This window comes from Pelodiscus sinensis, chromosome 25 (assembly GCF_052426305.1).
Source record: "Pelodiscus sinensis isolate ZL-2025 chromosome 25, ASM5242630v1, whole genome shotgun sequence".
NCBI classification, from domain to species: domain Eukaryota; kingdom Metazoa; phylum Chordata; order Testudines; family Trionychidae; genus Pelodiscus; species Pelodiscus sinensis.
In genome coordinates, this window is record NC_143076.1 from 2,184,671 (window position 1) to 2,210,331 (window position 25,661).

Sequence of the window (25,661 nt, forward strand, 5' to 3'; positions counted from 1 at the left end):
CCATGGGAAGCAAGACTGAAGGGAAAAACAACTGAGGAGAGTTGGAAGTATTTCAAAGGGACGTTGTTAAGGACCCAAAAGCAAACAATTCCGCTGTGTAGGAAAGATAGAAAATATGGCAAAAGACCAGCTTGGCTTAACAAGGAGATCTTGCATGATCTCAAAATAAAAAAAGGAGTCATATAAAAATGGAAACTAGGACAACTAACAAAGGATGTATATAGGCAAGCAACACGGGAATGCAGGGGCAAGATTAGAAAGGCAAAGGCACAAAATGAGATCAAACTAGCTACAGGCATAAAGGGAAACAAGAAGACCTTTTATAAATACATTAAAAGCAAGAGGAAGACCAAGGACAGGGTAGGCCCACTGCTTAGTGAGGAGGGAGAAGCAGTAACAGGGAACTTGGAAATGGCGGAGATGCTCATTGACTTCTTTGTTTCGGTCTTCACCGAGAAGTCTGGAGGCGTGCCTAACGTAGTGAATACAAGCAGAGAGAGGGTAAGTTTAGAAGATAGGATACACAAAGAACAAGTTAAAAATCACTTAGGAAAGTTAGATGTCAGCAAGTCACCAGGTCCTGATGAAATGCATCCCAGGATACTCAAGGAGCTGATAGAGGAGGTATCTGAGCCTTTAGCTATGATCTTTGAAAAATCATGGCAGACAGGGGAGATTCCAGAAGACTGGAAAAGGGCAAATATTGTGCCCATCTATAAAAAGGGGAATAAGAACAACCCAGGAAACTACAGACCGGTCAGTTTAACGTCTGTCCCAGGGAAGATAATGGAGCAGGTAATTAAGGAAATCATATGCAAACACTTGGAAGGTAATAAAGTGATAGGGAATAGCCAGCATGGGTTTGTGAAGAACAAGTCATGCCAAACTAATCTGATAGCTTTCTTTGATAAGATAACTAGCCTTGTGGATAAGGGAGAAGCGGTGGATGTCATATACCTAGACTTTAGTAAGGCATTTGATATGGTCTCGCATGATATTCTTATTGATAAACTAGGCAAATATAACTTAGATAGGGCCACGATAAGGTGGGTGCATAATTGGCTGGATAACCGTAGTCAGAGAGTTGTTGTTAACGGTTCTAAATCCTGCTGGAAAGGGATAACAAGTGGAGTTCCTCAAGGGTCAGTTTTGGGACCCGTACTGTTCAATATCTTCATCAATGATGTAGATATTGGGATAGAGAGTACGCTTATTAAGTTTGCAGATGATACCAAACTGGGTGGGGTTGCAACTTCTTTGGAGGATAGGGACATAATTCAAAATGACCTTAGCAAGTTAGAGAAATGGTCAGAGGTAAACAGGATGAGGTTTAATAAAGAGAAATGCAAAGTGCTCCACTTAGGAAGGAACAATCAGTTCCATACATACATACAAGATGGGAAGCGACTGTCTAGGAAGGAGCATGGCGGAAAGGGATCTAGGGGTCATAGTGGACCACAAGTTGAATATGAGTCAACAGTGTGATGCTGTTGCAAAAAAAGCAAATATGATTCTAGGTTGTATCAACAGGTGTGTTGTAAGCAAAACTCGTGAAGTCATTCTGCCGCTCTACTCTGCACTAGTTAGGCCTCAGCTGGAGTATTGTGTCCAGTTCTGGGCACCACATTTCAAGAAAGATGTGGAGAAATTGGAAAGGGTACAGAGAAGAGCGACAAGAATGATTAAAGGTTTAGAGAACATGACCTATGAAGCCAGGCTTCATGAACTGGGCTTGTTTAGTTTGGAAAAAAGAAGATTAAGGGGGGACATGATAGCGGTTTTCAAATATCTAAAAGGGTGTCACAAGGAGGAAGGAGAAAATTTGTTCCTCTTGGTTTCTGAGGACAGGACAAGGAGTAATGGGCTTAAAGTGCAGCAGGGGAGGTTTAGATTGGACATTAGGAAAAAATTCCTAACTGTCAGGGTGGTCAAATTTGGAATAAATTGCCAAGGGAGGTGGTGAAATCTCCCTCTCTGGAGATATTTAAGAACAGGTTAAATAGACATCTGTCAGGGATGGTGTAGACGGAGCTTGATCCTGCCTTGAGGGTGGGGGGCTGGACTCGATGACCTCTCGAGGTCCCTTCCAGTCCTATTATTCTATGATTCTAATGTATTTACAAAAAGTCTTCTTGTTAATCTTGTGATTAAGCCATCTTGTGTCCTCTGGGGCACGTGGTGCTGGCCACTGTGGGCAGACAGGCTACTGGACTAGATGGACCTTTGGTCTGACCCAGTACGGCCATTCTTATGTATCCATAACTCTCATACAGTTGTCTTTGCACTTCTAAAACACCTACCACCATTGTACATAAGCACTTTATATTTTCAAGTATGCATTGTATAGACATAGATCCTCTAATTAGTACACTAGATCCTCTAATTATCATTAGCCCTATTATACAGATGGGAAAACTGAGGCACAGATTGCTGGTTACTGGCACACCAGGATTAGAACTCAGGACTTCCTAATTCCATGATGAAGCCACAATACCTCTCTATGATGCTCATCTTCCCATGAGCTCCCTTTGACGATGGCTAGTATTCACAGATCTATTAATGTGTTTTATCCCTTTAACCATATGTTCACCCTTGCCTTTACATCCCTTCCTTGAATCATCTGTGATAAATGGGAATGCCATGGAACTATTAAATAATTTCAGTGTTCCAATGCTGGCACTGCTCCATGTGCATACACTTAAGGATTTCAATGAGAGTCCTACAAACAGAGCATCGGATGCATCCAGCCATGTTAGACTTCAGCTTGAGTATCCTGGCACAGAGAATGATTTTTGCACAGAAAGTGGGAGATACCTGTGATGATGATTGAGTTGTTGGAACTGGCTCTGTGACCTGGATATGCTGCACCTGGATGGCATGCTGGGTGTACGTCTGGGGATCATGAAGCTGTCCGACATCCACCGTGGAATGCTGGGACTGGTGAGGTGAGGTAGCCTGGGAAAATCAAACCAGAGCTGTAAATTGTGTACTCTCTGGGGCAGGCACTGTGTCCACCTTCGAGTTTGCCATAGTGCTTAGAGCAATGGGGCCATGATCCTGATGGGGACCTCTGCGCATTATCACAGCACACATATTAAATAATAAACATCAATTGAAAAATTATAATTTCCCTGCATTACAACAGGGAATATTACTAGCTGGTAAACAGGGCTAAAAAATTACTTTGTAATGGAAGGTAAATGAGAAATGTAGTGGTGTGAAAAGACAATTCTCCAATTATTAAATTAACTGATTTAAAGATGCCAATTATCACAGCATCTGAATGCCTCACAATCTATTCACACAATGCTCAGGTGAGGCAGGGAAGTACATTTTACAGATGGGGATCCCTGGCACAGAGAGACGAAGAGAACCCTATACTACGAAATTAAATCGACCTACATTAGGTTGATGTATAGCCACCACAGTAATTAAATTGCTTCTGCATGCCTACACTACACTCCTTATGTCTGCGGTGCACGTCATCACTAGCAGCACCCACACCAATTTAACTGTCACAGCAGGTTTTCATGGGATGGCTTCTGAAAGGCGGCACTGGTCAATGTAAGCAATGCATTGTCTACAATGACACTGCATCAATCTAACTATATCAACTTACATGCTGTGTCTCTCGCGGAAGTGAGGTTGTTAAGTCGGTGCACTGGGCAAGTTACGTTTGTGAGAGTGACATAATTGCAGACGCTTACAGAGGTAGGTTGACACTAGCTACTTTACATTGACCCACCCTGAAGTGTCGACTTGGGCTATGTGATCTTCCCAAAATTACAAACCAGAGACTGAAACTTTCAAGTCCTAGACTAGTGCCCTAACCACTGGACCATCCTTCCTCTCTGTAAAAGTATGTGTTCATATATTCCAGAACTGCATATACATGATCTGACTGGATATAGATCTATAATGGGGGAAAGAAAAGTGAAATTTCCAGTGCCTCACTTATTAAAGACTCATAAGGTCCCTACCTTCTACTTAATTATATTAATTTAATTAGAGACATCACATCTTGTTAAAACCTATGCAAAGCTGCAGGCATCAGACTCTCAGTAGCTGAATCATTAAGACTTCATCAGTTCATGTCAAATAGTGCTATTATTTAAACCATTGTTAACAAGAGGTGTAGCTCAAAATGAACAACAAATGGACACCAAATACAGGCAGTCCCCGGGTTACGTGGATCCGACTTACATCGGATCTACTTACAAACGGGGTGAGGCAACCCCGCACTAGCTGCTTCCCCCCAGCAGACCAGGGAGACGCGGAGCGGCTTTTCTCAGCAGACACCTCAGCTTGAGAATAAAGGACTGAGGGAAGTGAGGTGTGGGAGAATAAAACTGAGCTCTGGAAAAATGTTTGGCTAGAGTTTCCCCTACAATATGTACCAGTTCTGACTTACATACAAATTCAACTTAAGAACAAACCTACAGTCCCTAACTTGTACGTAACCCGGGGACTGCCTGTAGCTCCCCATTTCAGGCTTAAATATAAGCTGTGTGCACCCAAGCAATCAGAGGCTAAAGGGTTTAAAGGAGCTGTTCTGATGACTACGGAAGCTATTTGAAATCCATTTCCATAGCTCCATTAATCCAGTTATGCTCTTTATTTATATTTAAGGGGGTTACCGAATGTCACAGAGGACGAATACTGCAAGAGTTCATACAAAAGGAAAGCAAACACTTTCCAAATGTTCAGATTTGGGCTCCAATTCTCTGTGCAAAAAGAAGTTTGAATTGCTCCTTCCTACCGCAGAAGTGGGTCAGCTATTGGCCCATTTTGTAAACTCCTGAGGGGGAGCCTCACAAGCAGCAGACTGCAACATTTTTTTTCAAGTATTCAAAACTGTGGTGTCTCTTAAGCTTGGGGAGAGATATAAGATACATCCTCACTAGATCACCTACCTGGGCCACTTGCACAACCTGCAGCTGTATGTGCTGGGGTTGCTGCAGGCCAGCTGTGGGTTGTGACACAGGGATGTACTGGATTCGTTGATAATCTCCCTGTGGGGTTCGATAGTCTGTCGTCAGGGTCTGGGACAGTTCTGTCATTGCTTGTGTCAACAGATCTGTTGTCTGATGGAGAAAGGCAGATCAAGCATCATGCAGCGTTATCTCTTGTGCTGAACACTTTGCATGTTTGTACTTAACCTGTTCTAAACCACTGAAGCCTAGTTAATAATTTACAAGAGCTTACTGAGTGTAGAGCTCCGCTTCATAAGATTCTGTCAGCTATCAGGACCAGTGGGAGTACTCTGTCCTGAATCGTGGGGGACCCATATTTTCACACACACTCTCTTCCCTTACCATTGGCAGGAGGGACAAGGTATTGATATGGGAAGGAACTGTACTGTCTCCCAGGTTGAATTATTATTATTTCGTGCAGTGGTGCTCAGCTTTTAACTGCTGATGGACCACCTTACCAAAGAATGATGTTTCAGACAACCACAAAATAATCACATCTTGTGATGGTGAGTAAATGTGCGAGAACAGTTCATAGATACCTGGGCTGTGTCTACACTGGCCCCTTCTTCGGAAGAGGCATGCTAAATTTCTAACTTTGGAATAGGGAAATCCGCGGGGGATTTAAATATCCCCCGCGGGATTTAAATAAACATGGCCGCCGCTTTTTTTCCGGCTTGGGGAAAAGCCGGAAAAGAGCGTCCAGACTGGCGCGATCCTCCGGAATAAGGCCCCTTTCCGGAGGATCTCTTATTCCTACTTCAGATATACTCCTACTTCAGGTAGGAATAAGAGATCCTCCAGAAAAGGGCTTTATTCCGGAGGATCGTGCCAGTCTGGACGCTCTTTTCCGGCTTTTCCCCAAGCCGGAAAAAAAGCGGCGGCCATGTTTATTTAAATCCCGCGGGGGAAATTTAAATCCCCCGCGGATTTCCCTATTCCAAAGTTAGAAATTAGCATGCCTCTTCCGAAGAAGGGGCCAGTCTAGATGTAGCCATAGAGTCTAAGGCCAGAAGGGACAATTATCATCATCCAGTCTGAAATCCTATCTAATACAGGCCAGAAACCTGCCAGAATTATTCTTAGAGCAGTTCTCATAGAAAAACGTCCGGAGTTGATCTAAAAATTCCCCATGATAAAGACTCCACCATGACCCTTGGTAAGTTGCTCAAATGGTTAATTATTCTCACTGTTAAAAATGTATTCTTTATTTCATGTCTGGATTTGTCTAACTTCAGCCTCTAGCCATTGGACTGTATTATTCCGTTCCCTGTTAGACTGAACAGCCTGTTATTAAAATTTTGTTCCCCACACAGCTACTTACAGACTGTGATCAAGTCACCTAAACCTTCTCTTTATTCAGCTAACTCAGGGATCTCAAACGCCCAGCCTGTGCAAAACATCTATTTACAATAAAGCCTGGGAGTCTTCCCGCAGCCCTGCCCGTTCCTGTCACCACCCTCCATGGGATATGGCCTCAAGAAGTACTTGGGGAGGGAACTGGTGCAGGGCAGCAGCAACAGTGGGACCCCTAAGTCCTCCCCACGGTGCTGACAGCTGTGGGGAAATGGAGTGCACTCGGCACATGCATGCACGCATTCTTTGTTTGCACCCAGTTTACCAAGCATTGACCTATTCTCTTCATTATCGACCACTGACTCAATTTTAGTGTGTCCGATGAAGTATGTGTGATGGAAACCCCCCATGCTTTATGAAAAATGGACACATGGACATAAATATTCATAACTCAATTTGCTTTGAGCAAATTATTTCATGTAACCTATCAACCTTCATTTCATAATCCACTGGGTCTGTTTATCTTATTTTGGTTATGTATCAATCTTGTGTATTAAATTAGACATGTGGAGTAGGGAATACTTTATGATTTTTGAATGTGTAAATGGAAAGCCATCAAGGGTAATTCTACTACTGGGAGACCTCACAGAATCATAGAATCGTAGAACTGGAAGAGACCTCAAAAGGTCATCAAGTCCAGCCCCCTGCTCTAGGCAGCACCAATTCCAACTAAATCAACCCGGCCAGGGCTTTGTCAAGCTGAGACTTAAACACCTCTAGGGATGGAGACTCCACTACTTCCCTAAGTAACCCATTCCAGTGCTTCTCCACCCTCCTAGTGAAATAGTTTTCCTAATATCCAACCTGGACCTCTCCCACCACAACTTGAGACCATTGCTCCTTGTTCTACCATCTGTCACTACTGAGAACAGCTTCTCTCCATCCTCTTTGGAACCTCCCTTCAGGAAGTTGAAGGCTGCTATCAAATCCCCCCTCACTCTTCGCTCCTGCAGACTAAACAGACCCAAGTCCCTCAGACTCTCCTCATAACTCATATGCTCCAGCCCCCTAATCATTTTGGTTGCCCTCCGCTGGACCCTCTCCAATGCGTGCACATCCTTGTTGTAGTGGGGGGCCCAGAACTGGACACAAGACTCCAGATGTGGCCTCACCAAAGCCGAATAAAGGGGAATAATGACATCTCTGGATCTGCTGGCAATGCTCCTCTTAATGCAACCTAATATGCCATTAACCTTCTTGGCTACAAGGGCACACTGTTGACTCATATCCAGCTTCTCATCCACTGTAACCCCCAGGTCCTTTTCTGCAGAACTACTACTTAACCGGTTGGTCCCCAGCTTGTAACTATACTTGGGATTCTTCCGTCCCAAGTGCAGGACTCTACACTTGTCCTTGTTGAACCTCATCAGATTTCTTGTGGCCCAATCCTCCAATTTGTCTAAGTCATTCTGGACCCTATCTCTGCCCTCAAGCGTATCTACCTCTCCCCCTAGGTTAGTGTCATCCGCAAACTTGCTGAGGGTGCAATCCATCCCCTCATCCAGATCATTAATAAAGATATTGAACAAAACCGGTCCTAGAACCGAACCTTGGGGCACTCCACTAGAAACCGACTGCCATCCTGACATCGAGCCATTGATCACTACCCGCTGGGCCCAGCCTTCTAGCCATCTTTCTATCCATCTTACCGTCCATTTATCCAATCCACATTCCCTTAACTTGCTGGCAAGAATATCGTGGGAGACCGTATCAAAAGTCTTGCTAAACTCAAGCTATATAACATCCACTGACTTACCCCTGTCCACCGAGCCAGTTACCTCATAATAGAAGTTAATCAGATTGGTCTGGCACGACTTGCCCTTTGTGAATCCATGCTGACTATTCCTAATCACTTTCCTCTCATCCAAGTGCCTCAAAATGGATTCCTTAAGGATCCCTTCCATGATTTTTCCAGGAACCGAGGTAAGACTGACCGGCCTATAGTTCCCTGGATCGTCCTTCTTCCCTTTTTTGAAGATGGGCACTACATTTGCCTTTTTCCAATCATCCGGGAATTCTCCCAATCTCCACGACTTTTCAAAGATAATAGCCAAAGGCTCCTCAATGACAGTTGCCAACTCTCTCAGTACCCTCGGATGCACTAAGTCCGGACCAATGGATTTATGTACGTTTAGCTTTTCTAAATAGTTCCTAACCTGTTCTTTACCCACCATGGGCTGTCCATCTTCATCCCATCTTGCGTCACTTAGTGCATTAGTCTGGGAGCCCACCTTGTCCGTGAATACAGAGGCAAAGAAAGCATTGAGTACTTCAGCTTTCCCCACATCATCTGTCACTAGGTTACCTCCTTCATCCATTAGTGGCTGTACACCCTCTCTGATCACCTTCTTCTTGTTAACATGCCTGTAGAAACCTTTCTTGTTATCCTTCACATCCTTAGCCAGTCGTAATTCCATTTGCGCTTTCGCCTTCCTGATAACCCCCGGCATTCTCGAGCTGTACATTTAAACTCCTCCCTGGTCATTTGTCCAAGTTTCCACTTTTTGTAAGCTTCCTTTTTGTGCTTAAGTTCATCAAGGGTTTCCCCTGTAAGCCAATCTGGTCTCCTACCATGTTTGCCTCTCTTGCTACGCGTCGGGATGGTTTCTTTCTGTGCCTTCAATAAGGCTTCTTTAAAATACTGCCAGCTGTCCTGGATGCCTTTCCCCTTCATGTTAACATCCCAGGGGATTCTGCCCATCAGATCTCCGAGGGAGTCAAAATCTGCTTTTGTGAAGTCCAAGGTGTGTATTTTACTACTCTCCTTTCTTCCTTTGGTCAGGATCCTGAAATCTACCATCTCATGATAACTGCTTCCCAGGTTGTCACCCACCGCCACTTCCCCTATTAGTTCCTCCCTGTTTGTGAGCAGAAGGTCAAGCTGCGAACGGCCCCTGGTCGGATCCTTCAGCACTTGTGGAAAGAAGTTATCCCCAACATTCTCCAAAAACTTCCTGGATTGCCTGTGTACTGCCGTATTGGTTTCCCAACAGATGTCAGGGTGATTAAAGTCCCCCACGAGAACCAGGGCTTGCGATCTGGAAGCTTCGCTCAGTTGTCTGAAGAAAGCCTCATCTACCTCATCCACCTGATTCGGTGGCCTGTAGCAGACACCAACCACATCACTGCTGTTGTTTGCCCCTTTAAACTGAACCCATAGACTTTCAACAGGTTTTTCTCCCTCTTTATACTGGAGTTCTGAGCAATCATAGTGCTCTCTTAGGGTACGTCTAGACTACAGGCTTCTGTCGACAGAAGTTTTGTCGACAGATACTGTCGACAAAACTTCTGTCGACAAAGAGCGTCTAGACTACATTGAGTTCTGTTGACAAAGCAAGCTGCTTTGTCGACATGGTAGTGTGGACGCAAAGGACAGTTTACATGCAATAACACCTTCTGTCGACAGAAACTCTGCCGACAGAAGGCGTTATGCCTCGTAAAATGAGGTTTACCAGCGTCGACAAAACTGCTGAGTTCTGTCGATGTTATGTCGACAGAACTCAGCGGTAGTGTGGATGCAGGTATAGTTTTGTCGACAAAAGTCCACTTTTGTCGACAAAACCCTGTAGTCTAGACACACCCTTACATATAGTGCAACTCCTCCTCCTTTTCCCCCTGCCTGTTGTTCCTGAACAATCTATACCCTTCTATGACAGCGCTCCAGTCATGCGAGTCATCCCACCAAGTCTCTGTTATCCCAATTAAATCATATTTCTTGGTCTGGGCCAGGGCCTCCAGTTCTTCCTGGTTGTTGCCCAGGCTTCTCGCATTAGTGTACACTTCAGACAACCAGTTGATTGTCCTATCTTCTCCATTCGAAACATGGGTCCTCCTTTCTTGCCCCTTCCTCTCTGCATTTCTTCCCGGTATCCGACTTTCCCACTCCCCTCAGAGTTTTGGTCACCGTCACCCGACAAACCTAGTTTAAAGCCCTCCTCACTAGGTTTGCAAGCCTGCCCGCGAAGATGCTCCTTCCTCTCATCGTTAGGTGGATCCCATCTCTTCCTAACAATACTTGTCCCTGAAACAGAGTCCCATGGTCGAAGAAACCAAAGCCCTCTCTGCGACACCACCTACGCAACCACGCATTTACATCCTCAATTCGACGATCCCTGCCCAGTCCTTTCCCTTCAACAGGGAGGATGGACGAGATCACCACTTGCGCTCCAAATTCTTGGATCCTTCTTCTCAGCGCTACATAATCCGCAGTAACATGCTCAAGGTCATTCTTGGCCGTATCATTAGTTCCCACGTGGAGAAGCAGGAAGGGGTAGCGATCCGAAGGTTTGATCAGCTTGATAAGCCTCTCAGTCACATCCTGAATGCGAGCTCCTGGTAAGCAGCACACCTCTCAAGATTCCAAGTCCGGACGGCAGAGGGATGGCTCAGTCCCTCTTAGGAGGGAGTCTCCGACCACCACCACCCGTCATTTCTTTTGGGGGTAGTGGCCGTGGAACCCCCATCCCTAGGACTACGCATCCCATGCCTTCCAGTAGATGGTGTTCCCTTCTGGTTTCTTCCTTGTGAGGTCCCTTCCAGAGCTTTCAGCACTGCAGAGCCTGTGGAGAGAGCTTGAAAGCGATTGCTTACCTCTATAGCATCGGGGGATTCCCGTGCTCGCCTTTTTCCCCTTCGAGAAGTTACATGCTGCCAGTTCTCTTCCTGGTCACGTACTGCCCTCTCTGGCTCCTCGGCCTGCCGTGCTTGAAGGATTAAATGCTGCCTTCTATCGAGGAAGTCTTCATCCTCTCTGATCGAGTGTAGGGTCGACACTTGGGCCTCCAGTCCTCTAATTTTTTCTTCTAAAATGTCGAGCAGCTTGCTCTTGGTGCAGATGAAATCCGTTCTTTCTTCGGGGAGGAAGACAAACATGGCACACGCTGTGCAGGTAACAGCAGCAGACCCATCACCATCCATCGCTGCTGTCCTGGAGAAGGGATTTAAAAAGAAAGGCAAGAGAACCTCCCGCCCTTCCCAACTCCCTCTCTAAACTCCCTGTTAGCACTCACCTGTTTGCAAGCTCCTTGGTCGCTTGCCCACTGCCTTATAAAGCTCTGGAGTGCCTGAAAGCCCCTCCCCCTACCAAGGGTCAGCCAATCAGCAGAGGCTTCTAGAATTCAAACTTTAATTAGAAGCCAACAGTTTCCACCTGCCAATCATAGCACAAACTCCATCAAGGGGAGGGGGAGGGCAATGGGGAAGTGGTTAAAAAAAAAAAGCCTCACTCTCAAACACGGGAAAAACAAACAAACAAACAAACAAACAAAGAAAGAAAGAAAGAAAGAAAGAAAGAAAGAAAGAAAGAAAGAAAGAAAGAAAGAAAGAAAGAAAGAAAGAAAGAACACACACCACTACACACCAACAAACACAAGCTCAGCACACAGCAAGAAAGCCCCAAACACAACACACATTTCCCTCAAGAGTCCTGTATCTGCTTCTCCTTTACCTGGAGAACTCCCTCTCTAAACTCCCTGTTAGCACTCACCTGTTCTCACCTCAATGTCTGGGCAATCATATGCAAATGGCCTTTTGTCCTTAAGTCTTAGCAGTAGTTAACAGGGAGAGGCTAGGGGACTCCCTCTACCATGGCTACTCAACACTGGCCATAGGCCACATGTGGCCCGTGTCCTGTTTGTTTGTGGCTCAAGTGTTGTTTGGGTTTATGCAGGGCTCAACATGTGGCCCACGGGTGGGATCCTTTGAACATGGCCTCCATTGGAACTCACTCCACTATGGTGAGGCATCTCCCAGGTGGGGTGAGCACTGAAAGACGCAAGCAGATGAGCTGGCTGGAACGACTGGGTACAAGGTGTCAGCATTTCTAGCCCCCAGAGAGGAGGTACCAGGAGCACTGTGTGAAAGAAGCTATTTGCATATATATATTTGCATGTCTATGCAACCACACTTAAGTTGTGGCCCTTGCCATGTGCTGTGCGGCCCTTGGCATTGTGGCCCCTGGGGCTTCCAAAGTTGAGTAGCCCTTCCCTATACAATAAGGGAATTCTTTAAAAAGAATAGGAAGGTAGGAGTCTTTTGTCTTTGGCTGGCTGGACACACCCGAGGAGGGTGAACCAGAGACCCCACGGGAAAGGGAGATGACTCTGGTTTGGAAGGCAGATGGAACAGAATCAGTTTTTTTAGGGTGAGTTTATAGTAAGTTTGTGCTGAGGATTTAGTGTTAGAATTAGCGAAGCATTTTTTGGAGCTTCAGGGGGTAACCGAGTTACAGAAAAAAACAACAAATGGTCTGATAGCACTTTACAGACTAACAAAACATGTAGATGGGATCATGAGCTTTAGTGGGCACAGCCCACTTCTTCAGATGACCAGAGTTATGAGTTGGGGATATGAAAACTCGAAATAAATAGGAGAGGGGAAGGGAAAGGGGGAGAAAAAAAGAGGAGGGTGAGAGACAGAGCATCAGTAAGTATCTGGAGAATGGGTACTTAAATCTAAGCAGATAAAAATCGAAATCAATAGATAGATTCCTAAAACAGGAAGGATACCACTGAGGGAGCTGTTAGCACCTTCAATGGTTATTAAGTAGGTAGAGTCCCCACCAGCCCATATCACGATTGAGTCCATTGGCATGTGAATTGAATTTGTGGATGAACTGGGATTCCAGGGCTTCTGATCTGTGTTTCCAGGTTGAATAATCATTTCTCCAAACATGTTCCAGTTACCCTATCTACCTGACAAAAGCAGTGCTGCTCTCTGCCACTAATTTACTAAACATGAAGAAACAATTAACACTTGGATAATCCGATGAATCAAGCCAGATGCATCAGAGTCATGGACTGTGTTTGTACAGTGCCTAATACAATACAGTCTTGGGCTCTGACTATGGCCTCTAACTCTATGATAATATAAATAATAACAGTAATAATGGATGAGTTTGCTCTCTCTCTCAAGCACATTATAGTCATTGTTACTTATTGTTTCCCTGAACAGTCTTAAAAAAAATGTGAAGTGTGGATGCCCATTTTTTTAAATGTTGCAGGAGAGTGGTCCTTTTCCAGTCAGCACCAAAAAGGAAACATAAGAACAATTTTCTGGTCTCTGCCATTTGCACCTTTGACAGCTGGAAGTGTTGTGGTGAAGGGGAGCTTATCTCTCTCAAAAACAGCCTAGCCAAATGATTAAGGCATGACACTGACTAGCTCAAACAAGATGGACGATGAGATTTTTTTCCCAAAGTGCTAAAATGATTTAGGAGCCCAAGGCCCATTCACTTTTCATTGGAACTTATGTTCCTAAGCCACTTAGGTGCTTTAGAAAATACCAGCTGGACAGAGACAGGAGAGGGTGGTATAAGGCTAGTTGGCATATCTTCAGATCTTCAAAACAGAGAAAAACAGAACCTCTAGGGGAATGAAAGTAAAGTGCACAGATTCATCTATAGAAGTGACCTATGAGAATGTCTCGACATAAGCCTTGTAATACCAAAGTGATGGGAGCCAAGCAAATGCTAATAATCATTATAATACAGGATACCTGACTATTTCACTTAGGCGGACTGATTACCATTCTTTGCATTCTTACCACAACAGTCTCTCCAGTAGCACTGTCCGTGGTTAAAACTGCAGGGGTGGAACTGATGACGGTTGCTGCCAAGGGTGTGTGTATCGTGTTGGGCAGCTGAGCAAACTCAGGGTGCTTCTTGCGAATGTGTTGTACCATCTTGGTCTGTGGAGGGGTGCAGAGAATAGGGTTACAGATATGACCATCATGAAAAGATCAGTTCCTTTCAGCTCTTTGCTCAGCCTGAATGATAAGCAACAAGCCTCAGACCATGCGACACTCAGGTCACCAGTGAGATAACACAAAGACCAGGGTGTTCATATTAATTAGACCTGCCTCATGCTGAGCTTTTGCCTTTTAAACTTCATGGCCCCATAGACGAACCTTCCTGTCACTGTCAAATGTTGTGAGTACCCATTCAGAAGAAAGCAGAAAGTCTCTACTATGTCTGACTTCTTCCCTCCTCTCTGGTAGTAACCCAGGTCATAAAAACACCCAGCAAAATGAACTTCAGGGCACAGGTTTGAAAAACCTATGGGCAAAATTCTCAGTAGTAGTCCTGATTTTGGATGCCTCAGAGTCTGGTTGTCCAACTTGGGACCCCCTGTCTCTGATTTTAACAGATGCTGAGCACCTGCAACAACCACTGTCTTCCAGTGGAGCTGTGAATGCTGTGAATGGAAGTGTGACCTCTGAAAGTCACACCCAACATGTCCCACGTGAGCATCTGAAATCTGCATCATGCAAAATGAGAGGCTACTCTGGATAATCTGGCTGCCAGTGTTTCAAAAGCAAGAAATACTGTGAGAGCTTGTACCATGTGAGGCCTGCTCTCAGAAAACCAGGAATTCATAAGGACTCAACCGTGGAAAAGGAAAAAATCCATTTGTTTCCACTCAGGCACCCAGGAGGAGCGCAAGTATGATTTCCTTTGGCTAAGGGCTTGTCCAGATGGGGATGTTTTCTGGAATATGGTATGGTATGAATGTAATGTGCTAAGCTATTCTGGAATAACACCCCATGTCAATACTTTTCTTTTGTATTAGGGATGGAAAAGAGTAGTCAATATAGAAGAATAGTTGAACAGCCTAGGCTTATCGGGTAGTCAAGTCAACTACTTGCATTCCCCTCCACACTGCTGCCTTTATATCAGAGGCAGTAAGGGAGTGGAGCAGGAGCCGGTGCTGGGGGGAGCTGGATTAAAAGCTGGGTCCCCCAGCATTGTCTCCACAGTGTGGGGGAGAGCCACTTACTACATTTAAAAGGCAGAGGTGCAGCAGTCGGGACCCGGCACAAATGGGGACAGAAGCAGTCCCTGTTCACGCCAGGTTCCCCGCTGCACCTCCCCGGCTTATCAACTAATCGAGTAGTCAACGGAAATTCCATCGAATAACTGATTAATCACATTGTTAATGCTCAGTTAGCTTCAAATCAGGAGTCTGATTCATGATGACAAGGCTGACCCCCTATGGATAGACTGCAAGTTCTGTCATGGAACACCACCACTGGGGAGGGACTCTGCTCTTAGGCAAGGAGGCATGCACAGTACCTTGCTACTATACTGCTTGGAGCAGTGAGGACAACAGACTGGTGGAGTAGCTATTGTGCCTGTGAGCTGGGTGTGAGTACTCAGCATGGGGTCTGGCTCTCCAGGTCCTGCTGGGCGCAGCTTCCGGATACTCGGAGGTAGCTCTGCACCGGGATGGTTCTTCAGGATATGGGCTTTGCGCTTGCTGGCACTCTTGTATACCTGTGAGGTAAAAAATGTGAATGACAGCAGAGTAACACCAATGGCAGTGCCCAAAACAGACAGTATTTGCGTGTCTCCATCCACAAAGTTCATGAGCCTCTTTTAACAGGTATTTGGACAACAGTTTTATAGGATATTTGTTTCGCTCTCTCGCTTGCTCTCTCTCTCTCCCTGCCCCATGCGTATCACTTTACCAGCCAGTGAGTTAACTATTTCCAGGAATGTACTAATTTTTTGACACTGCACAGAAACCCAGCTACTTAGGTCAGGAATTGAGGAGGAAAGCCTTATTAAATTGACACTCTGAGGGGAAATGCCATCAGAGACAGAATGTAATCTCCCAAGCTGGAATTTGCCTAGGCTAGAAGCATTAACATCCCTACTGCTCAAGCATCACTGGATAACTACGAGGGATCAACACGTCTGTTTTAAGTCTACTTTCTTTAGACACATCATAGGAGCTACACTTAGAGAAATAAAACAAAGTAATCTTGTATAATAAAACAAAAAGGAAGCAAGCTAAGCAAAATTCAAGAAGCATTCAGCAAGGAGTGGGATGTTCTGCTAAACCACAGGTAGGAGGCATCAGTGAAACACATCATGCAGGCATGAAAAGGTGGTGCAGCCTTTCCAAAGTAAATAAATGTCCATATCAGCAGGGGCGGATATAGGGCAGGGCGAACGGGGCGGCCGCCCCGGGCCCCGCGCTTCCGAAAGCCCCGCACATGCGCCGTAGCAAAGGGGGGGCCCCGCGGAATTATGCTGCCCGGGGCCCCGCAAAACGGTCATCTGCCCCTGCATATCAGAAACAGAGGTCAATCAGTATATGATTCTCAGAAAAAGCAGCATCTACCAAAGGCAAAGGAAAAGAGGTTGTAGGCTATACAGAACAATGGAAATCACTGGGATGTGGCTAAGAAATGGACAGGTCATTATGGTCTTGTCTGCACTAACCTCCTTCCCCCGCTCTCCCCAACCATCTAACCTACACAACTTCAGCTATGCAACTAGAGTAGCTGAAGCTGACATACTTACCTATTGACTGACTACTCTTCTCATCTTGGTGGAGTACTGCAGTCGATGGAAGAGCACTCAGAGATGGATTTATTGCGTCTAAGTAGACATGATAAATCAACTTCCAGTGGAGCAAACTGCTGCTGCATCGATCCACTGCACACGAAAACAAGCCCAATAAAATGGCTTCGGTCCAGATCCTTCAAGGCGAATGGGTGCATAATTCCCTTTGAGGATCTAGGCCTCAGAGCCTGCCTTTTACAAGTGCTGAGCACCCACATCTCCAGCAGAAGTCAAAAGGAGGAGTGGATGCTCAGTACATCTGAAAACCAGACCTTTAGTCACGTGGGCTCCAACAGTGCAAGAGCTTGTGATGTGTGAAACAAGGTGAGCCTAGGGAAGCTACAAAATGTGCAATCCTCTAATTAGACTGGCAATCTTCGATGCAGAGATAAGACACTGAGTCCTCAGAACAGGATCCAAACCAAAGAGGAGAAAAGCAGAATTAAAATGTTCAGTTTGCATCTAGTTGCCTTAGCTTCTTAATTTCTGCATGGACAGAGCTAGTACGAATGCAGTTAGCCATCTCAGATAGGTATTGTCTCAAGAAAATTACAAATCCTGCCACATGTTTATAAACAGAAATTGGTTACAGGAAGGTACAGGGCTGTGCTTTGATTGATGACTTTCTTACATACCTTATCACAGTACTGACAGAAGTAATCTCTGTTGGGTTTGATGATGGGCAGTGTTAGTTCTGGCACTTCCTCGATTTTCATGTCCGGATGTCTCTTTGATAAATGATTCACCTAAGAGAAAGAAGCAAATCAGAATAAGAGACTGTTACAGCTTGAAGCTAAATGATGGAACCTTCTCTTGATTATGAGGGTATGGATTCCCCAGTACAGTGCCCCTGAGCAAAAATGCAATGTTGCTACCTCGCAACACCAGGTCCATCTGATGGCACTGGAGGTTAACGTACATTTGTGGTCAGTTGCTGAAGGTTAACTTGGTCACTCTGCATCCCATTTCCAATTTCCTTGGCTGAAAGACCTGCTGGGAGCAAGGTGTTATCACCAGAAATCCTGCCTCCTGCCCCCAGCTATGTAACTCTTTATGAATAGACTTCACAACCAACTTGAGCCCCTGTGGTGTGCAATACAGATGTGTTTGCACAAGCTTTCCCTCCGTGGCAAAGGCTGGTGAGGTCTCTCATAGAAAGGAAAAAAAGGAGAAAAGAGAGAGAAATAAGAGCACGGACAGAAGAACAAAACCAAGTTTCTGGTAAATAATTAAGGAACATCTGGAAACTGAGTGGTGGATCCTTCCTGTCCCGTCTAGACTATGCAATTGTGTTACTCATCTCAGACTTGGTGCCCAGACAGCACTGTGTATTGTAAATCACAATGCTTATATTCCATGGGCACAGGCAAAAAAGAGGACCTATTGTAAGAATTGCAGTTCCTTCTCAGAATATCTCTGGTCTAATTACCTGAAATACGCAGGCATTTCTTTATATTCACTAAAGCTCAATACAAGAATTATATTAAGTCATAACAATCAACAAAAGTTCATCAGCAGAAATCTCAAGAAAATCTAGGGCATCAGGACACTAACCAGCATGCCTCTCCTCCGGAAGCCCATCATGCACAGTCGGCACTTGAACATGAAACTCTCGTAGTCAGTGGAAGCTATCCGAGGCTTGAAGGTTTTGGAGCGGCTGATTCGATCAGCTTTCTTAGCCTCTCTTTCTGGATTATGCATCCTTTGCATGTGCTCCCGGAGCTTGTCTTTCCTCTGTTTAAGGCAAGAGTCAGAGAGGAAGAAAAATAAACATTACAGCATTTGTTTGTTAAAAGAATGACCAAAACGCACACCTGAGAGAGGTCTGTCTTAGACCTGTAATCTCTAGTGTGGAGCAGACTGCCAAGACTGGATGGAGCACGGCATGTTCTTCTGCTTCTGCAGGCTGCACTTCATTATTACAGAAGCTGACTGGAGAACTGGATCAGTAAGAAGCTACAGAATCTTTCATTTCTAGGATTATGACTGGCAGGCACTGAAAGCTGTTACTGGTTAATTCAGTGGTCTTTGTGAGATGAGCTGGTGGGTCTCAGTCTAACTCCAGTGGCATTGGGTTCCCATGACTACAAGTTGGCTCAAAATGTAACCCTTGATGGCAGAGCCCAATTGCTGACTCAGCTGTAAAGACCCAGCCTTCCCCACTCTAGTAATAGTCCCTCTAAGGCAGAGACTTTGCATCTCCACTGGCTTTATGTGGGTAGAGATCTCAGGGTGCTTCTTATAAACACATGCAAAATAAGGGGAAAAAACAGATGGCAGCTTTGTGCAATGCAAAGATGCACATATATCCATTTTTAGTTATCTCCCTGACTTCAGTGTTGCTGTACGTTTGTTCCACCCAACACTTTCCATTTAAGTACCTTTGACCTGCACTTTGCATTATGGTAACAATAGCTACTAGGGCTGATGTTATCCATACTGTAAAAATCTTTATAATAATAGCAATGTACTAATACATTGCATGTTTACACCCCCTGTCATCTAAAAATGCTTCACACACATTAAGTTATCTTGAAGTATCATAGATTCTATATTATTACACCTATTTTACAGATGGGGAAATTGAGGCCCCAAAATATTAAAATAACCTGCCAAAAGCCACACAGTAAGCCAAGATTACAGCTTGCAATGGAAACCTGGAGTCCCTCCCAATTCCTGGGCACAGCCCATTATACAATACAGCCACCCATAAACAGAGTGTTTCTGTCATTTTTCCTCTAAAATAACCTTTTTCCTAGGCAGCACGAATGCCATTGTTTTATTTGTCCTTCTAATTTGATGCTATGAACACGTTTTGCTACTCTTCTTATCTTTTCAGAAGCTGAGTCATCTTAATATTTTCATGCAGTGGGAACCAAACTCACAACATTATTGTAGTTTGGATATTACCTGAAATCTGACAAGTGTTTATTAGACTTTTGCTCTCACTTTCAAACTGTCCCTTTAAAAAGCTTTACAGCAGTTTAATTACATCTATTCTGTACTTAGAGTTGTAATTTTAGGATGAGATATCCATAGCCTCTCACTTATTTCTCCTGGTTTGCTGGAGATATTTGTTCATTGCTATCAGTAAAAAAGATTTCCTAAACCAAGTCATTGGGGGCACTTTGCATGGATCAGTGCATGCAATTAGCATGCAAGCCTACTAAGTCTACAGGTGCTGGCTACTTCTGTTTCTGGGAGGACAATCTTGCTGACAAAGAAGGGAGAAAACGCTGATCTGGTATTGCTCTCGGAACACCACAGCTCATTAGATACGTTACCTTGAACTGCTTGCCACAGGTGGAGCACAGGAAGTCCTTGCGGTCTGAGTGTCTCAGCATGTGGAGCCGCAGCTTATCAGGACGGCAGAAAGCCTTGTCACATTCCGTACACTGGTAAATCTTTTCAGAATGGAAGCTACGCACATGCTTCTTCACCTGGCAGTGAAGACCACAGAGAAAACTCAGAGCACTCAAGATATGATCACAGAACCATCACAGCTGCTCTAGGCAACTCTAGGGGGAGACTTGGTTACTACTGAAGCTCTTTTCTTTGGAGAGAATCCATCAGCACAAGAAACTGAACAACCTTGAATAACAGTTTCCAAGAGAACATTAGCAAAGCAGTTCCCTTGTGGTGATTTGGAATCCTATTCTCTTGCACATCTGGGCGATAAGCCAAAAGAGTTTTTTAGAGTTCTCTAGTCTGTTCTAGAGAAACCTCAATTCTTGCATGAAAGCAGTTAACCAGAATACTCGGGGTGCTGATAATAGCTTAACAGATGACAACAGTGTAATGAATGAATCTTCATATCTTTGTTACACATCTGTGTGGACATTTTGATCTCCCTAGGAATTGTTCTTGACATCACCTGCAATTGCATGATGGGGTATTTTAAAGACAATTAAAAAGGATGGCTGATGTAGTGGCAATGGTTTTATTAAACCAGCATCTTCAAGTTACATAGCTGATACTCATTCCCTCTGTTTCTTTGAAGGAAAGCTGAGAACACATTGTTTTGACCAGAAAGAATTGGGTGGCAGCTGCAGTATGGATGGGACGTAGGGAGCAATTCATTTTGAACATCTTCCTGTGTGGCTTCCTTTGCATGTTTTAGGAATGTCCTTTGCCTCATCAGGTGCACAGCAAGTTGTTTAATAAAACAGCTAAGGCTTGAAATTCCACATCCCAGCACTGAAGAGATCAGGACCTCTGATGCAATCCTTGTTTACCTCCTGCACCACTGGAGCTACTTGGTATCTATATTTGCTCCACAATAATTACTCCAGGAAGTAGACCATGATTTCTGATGCTTAATTCCCAGAGTGCCTGGACTTAATTGTTCATATAGCAGCATATGAAACAAAGTGGGGAAAATCTGGGAATCTTTCCCTTTCTAGATCAGCTTTGCTGGAAAATGGATGAGGGAGGTGCTAGCTTGTAGTTTGTTAACTAGCTTGTTGTTTTCTTTCTGCTCCATGTTAAGGGAGGCTGAATTATTTTCAGTGGAGGGGGCTGCATTAATAATCATCTCCATCTTTTCTTCTTTGGACTTTTAGATAATGCCTATCAGTTTCTGGATTTAGCACTTGACTGGAAACTGTATTTCCATGTGTATACTCTGGGTCAGAATAGCTTATTGAGATATATGGCATCTTCTTTATTTGTGTGAAGTGTAATGAATATATATAAAGCAAGTTTACATTCTTCTCACCAAACAAATTTCTATAATGACTTTCAACTAGAACAGAGGCGGGCAATAATTTCTGAAGGGGGGCCACTTTGGGAACTTCTGCAGTGGTTGCAGGCTACCCTGGAAGGGGCAGGGCCAGGAGACCCCCCCCACCCCCCCTAGGGATGGGGGAGCACATGAAGTCTTAGAGGGAACTGCTAGCTGTTTTGAACACTTGGTGTTTCCTATTGGTGCCTTATGCCCCTGGCAGGGGCAGGAGACTTTGCGTGCTTCCCCGTCCCCAGGTCTTAATTGGCCAGGGAGCAGGGGAGCGGCAGGGCAGCTGTGGGCCAGGAGCCCTTTCAATTTCTGCTGTTTAAAGGGCTCCAGGAACTTTGGGTATGTCTACACTACCCCGCTAGTTCGAACTAGGAGGGTAATGTAGGCATACCGCCCTTGCAAATGAAGCCCGGGATTTTAATTTCCCGGGCTTCATTTGCATAAGCGGGGAGCCGCCATTTTTAAAACCCCGCTGGTTCGAACCCCGTGCAGCGCGGCTACACAGGGCACGAACTAGGCTTCCTAGTTCGAACTACCTAGTTCGTGCCCCGTGTAGCCGCGCTGCACGGGGTTCGAACCAGCGGGGTTTTAAAAATGGCGGCTCCCCGCTTATGCAAATGAAGCCCGGGAAATTCAAATCCCGGGTTTCATTTGCAAGTGCGGTATGCCTACATTACCCCGCTAGTTCAAACTAGCGGGGTAGTGTAGACATACCCTGTCAGTCCTTTAAATAGCAGAAATTGAAAGGGCTTGCGCCTCCCTTGTGGTTCTCAGGCAATGCAGAGCGGCGGAGCGGGGAGCTGCCATGGGCCAGATGGAAGTGCTTGGCAGGCCAGATCCAGCCCACTGACAGCCTTTTGCCCAGCACTGATCTAGAAGGGCCCCACAAATTGCACAAAGAGGTTACATCACCCACCACTCAAATGCAGCTGCTTCTTGTTTGGAATGTGGGAATAAAGAGGAATATTGTACTTGACTGAATCTACAAGAGGAATTTAGGGAAGTGGAACATAGTGAAATGCTTTGGAATTACCATCCTGGAGTCAACAGCATTACTCCTGAAAAAAAGACTATGGGATTTAAATACATAAAACAGTTGAATAGGTAAGTTTAGCAGTTAGAGACAAGTAGGTATACATTCTGATGTGTACTGCATCCAGCAAGAGGGAAAAACCTGTTGTGCCATGCATCTTGAACAATCATATGCAATCAAGAATTCTGTTTCATGTTGTCCAAAAGACTGTACCAACAACACTGTGCCATGCTGGGGTATTGGCTCACTACTGACTCTGAGGGACAAGTGCCATCTACAAAAGAATGTTACCACTTCCTGCCATGCTGTCAGTTTTCCCCTCCAAGAACTGATCCCACTCATCTTGTAATCTGGCATGCATTACCCTGAATGGAAACAGTACTGAGAAGCATTACATGTGCCAGAGGCCTGGAAGCCACTGCTTGTGATCACCATGGCACTCACCTGGATAAAATCGGGAAAGCGCTTTTTACAGGTAGGGCAGGTGAAATAACCATCACTGACGTGGATTGCCACGTGATCTTTGAGCAGGTCCAACCGGTCAAAAGATTCAGGACAGAAAATGCAGGAATATGTTTTCTGGTCCAAGTGGAACTTCATATGACTTTCAAGAGCACCACTGTTGATAAAGCCCTTATTGCAGATGTCACAGGTCAGAGGGCAGTTCCCTTCCCGCCCATGGAACCGCAAGTGTTGATCTAGCTTGTCCTTCTCCCGGAACGCCTTCCCACACTGCAGGCATTTGAAGGGACGGAAGGATTTTCGGATAAACAGATGCTGAAGAGCTGCATTCTGAAAGACATACCCAAGGAAAACATCAGTGTTTATCATCACACGCAGATTTTACATACAAGTAATGTCAAAGGCCAGTGAGCCAGGATATTGAGTAGTTAGATCTCAAAAGACCCCTTTGGGGTGGAAATATATTATCTCCATTAGGGTGTGTCTAGACTACAGGGTCCACTTTTGTCGACAAAACTATACCTGCGTCCACACAATCACTGAGTTCTGTCGACATAACGTCGACAGAACTCAGCAGTTTTGTCGACGCTGGTAAACCTCATTTTACGAGGCATAACACCTTCTGTCGACAGAGTTTCTGTCGACAGAAGGTGTTATTGCATGTAAACTGTCCTTTGCGTCTACACTACCATGTCGACAAAGCAGCTTGCTTTGTCGACAGAACCCAATGTAGTCTAGACGCTCTTTGTCGACAGAAGTTTTGTCAACAGTATCTGTCGACAAAACTTCTGTCGACAGAAGCCTGTAGACTACACGTACCCTTATATAGAAGAAGAGACTGAGGCATAGAGCAGTTACAAGATTTGCCTCATGTCACAGAGTGAGACAGTAGCAGCGCCAGGAACAAAACTCAGGAGTCCTGAGTCCCCGTCCCATGCTCCAAACACATTTGGACATTTAATTTTTCTCTAACACAAACTCACTCTCTCCTCTCAAGGGTGGACTTGAGCATGAGATGTGCTAGACATCTACAACTAATCTCTCAGGACAAGGCTCTGTGTATTTATATTTCTAGATTAGCCAACACATCGAGGCATCTCACAATTACTCATGTGCATTGTCTGTTAGCAGAGCCTCTGGAAATCTGCAGCCTTTCAGTTTTTGCAACAAGAAGCATCAGAGAGCTCTTCAGCAGTGGTTTAGCCTGACCTCAAAATAACAACACTGGATGTAGATACTCAAATGGATCTCTGTGCTAACTTAAACCATCACAGTATTAGTAAAAAAGAGGAATGGGGTCTCAAAGACATGAGAGCAGGGTGAGGGAGGTAGTTTCAACAGCAACATGTAGTATCTTGTAAGGTTCACACACAATTCTCCCATTAAATGCATATGTGTACAGATTTGAGAATGATGTAGACAAGTGAACACACACAGAGTGTTGGAAAGCTAAGAGCGTTGGTAGAATTTTGTGGGCCAATCATAGGTATTTGATTATACCGAATCAAACATTAATTGCCTTTTTATTTATTACAACATTTAGACATTAAACTCAAGTATGCATTTTTAAATTAACTTACGTTAGTTTGCTTGTTTGTTTGCTTGCTTGCTTGCTTTCTACATGCAACAACTGCTGTTCCCTTCCTTTTCCTACCTTATTCATTAGACCAGTGGTCTCCAACCTTTTTAAGCACAAGATCACTTTTTGAATGTGAGTGCAATCCAGGATCTACCTCAAACCCAAATGCTTTTGCCCCACCTCCTTTTCCAAAGCCCCACCCCCGCTCACTCCATCTTTCCTCCCTCCCCCATTCTTCCTCCCTTTCATCAGGCAGGGGCAAAGGGTTGGGGTGCAGTCTCTGGTCTTGGGCTAAGGGATATGGAGTGTGAAAAGGGCTCTGAGCTGAGCCTGGGGCAGAACTTGGGCTGTAGGAGTGGGGTCAGGGTAAGGCTCTGTAAGGGAGTTTGGGTCTAGGAGCACTCAGGGCTAGGGCAGGGGCTTGGGATGCAAGAGGGTGTTCAGGATGCATGCTCCAGCTGGACATGCTTACCACAGGTGGCTCTTGTGTGGCGGTGCAGTGGGGTTAAGCTGCCCTGCACCACTCTCAAAAGCAGCCAGCAAACATCCCAAACCCTGTTGTGCCCCTCACCCCTGTTCTGTGGAGACAGAATACAGGGTGGGAGAGGGGAACAGCTCCAAGGCAAAGCGCAGGAGTTGCACAGCAGTGGGGGCGGGGGAAGGCAGCTGAAGTGCCGGCACTTGACAGCCTCTTGGCCAAACCAGTCAAGATCGCCTGTCAGAGGCTTCAAGATCTATCAGTAGATCCCGATCAACTGGTTGGTGACCACTGTATCAGACACATCCAATGAAGCCTTTCTCAGCTCCTGACCTCTTCTGTGCAGCTGTAAGAGCAATCACAGCTAGATTTGCAACCTGAGGAAATAGTTTGTTGCTCTGTGGCCCTGCATTTCAGTAGTGGTCAAAGATTTTTTATGCTGGCTAACAGTGCATATGAGAGTGGACTACACTGACAAATATGAAATCCAATATTATAGAGCAGAAGATTGAAATGGCTTGGGAACTCTGCAATTTCTCTTGTGGTGATATAGAAATTTTTACACTCCTTCAGGACAGGGATCTTCCTTTCAATGTTAACTGTTGTCTCCTTTCCACTCAGCTTCTCTGATATTTGTTTTTTATATCCACATCCATGCTAGTCATGGAAGCAGTGCTACAACGCTGCTAGTCACTGTGCT

The 25,661-nt window shown here is 45.0% G+C and overlaps 1 protein-coding gene across 4 annotated transcripts in view; it reads right to left on the minus strand.

Moving 5' to 3' along the window:
* The window catches only part of PRDM10 (PR/SET domain 10), a 105,809-nt gene that overhangs the window by 11,619 nt on the left and 68,529 nt on the right, over positions 1-25,661 (minus strand). For all 4 annotated transcript variants that reach the window (XM_075909729.2, XM_075909728.2, XM_075909727.2 and 1 more), the window contains exons 13-20: positions 22,887-23,234; positions 19,959-20,114; positions 18,229-18,408; positions 17,310-17,420; positions 15,397-15,597; positions 13,869-14,012; positions 4,914-5,084; positions 2,815-2,955 (exon numbers count right to left, since the gene is read on the minus strand). In XM_075909729.2, the coding sequence (XP_075765844.1) occupies positions 2,815-2,955; positions 4,914-5,084; positions 13,869-14,012; positions 15,397-15,597; positions 17,310-17,420; positions 18,229-18,408; positions 19,959-20,114; positions 22,887-23,234 (1,452 nt within the window). The remainder of the gene's footprint in view (positions 1-2,814; positions 2,956-4,913; positions 5,085-13,868; positions 14,013-15,396; positions 15,598-17,309; positions 17,421-18,228; positions 18,409-19,958; positions 20,115-22,886; positions 23,235-25,661) is intronic.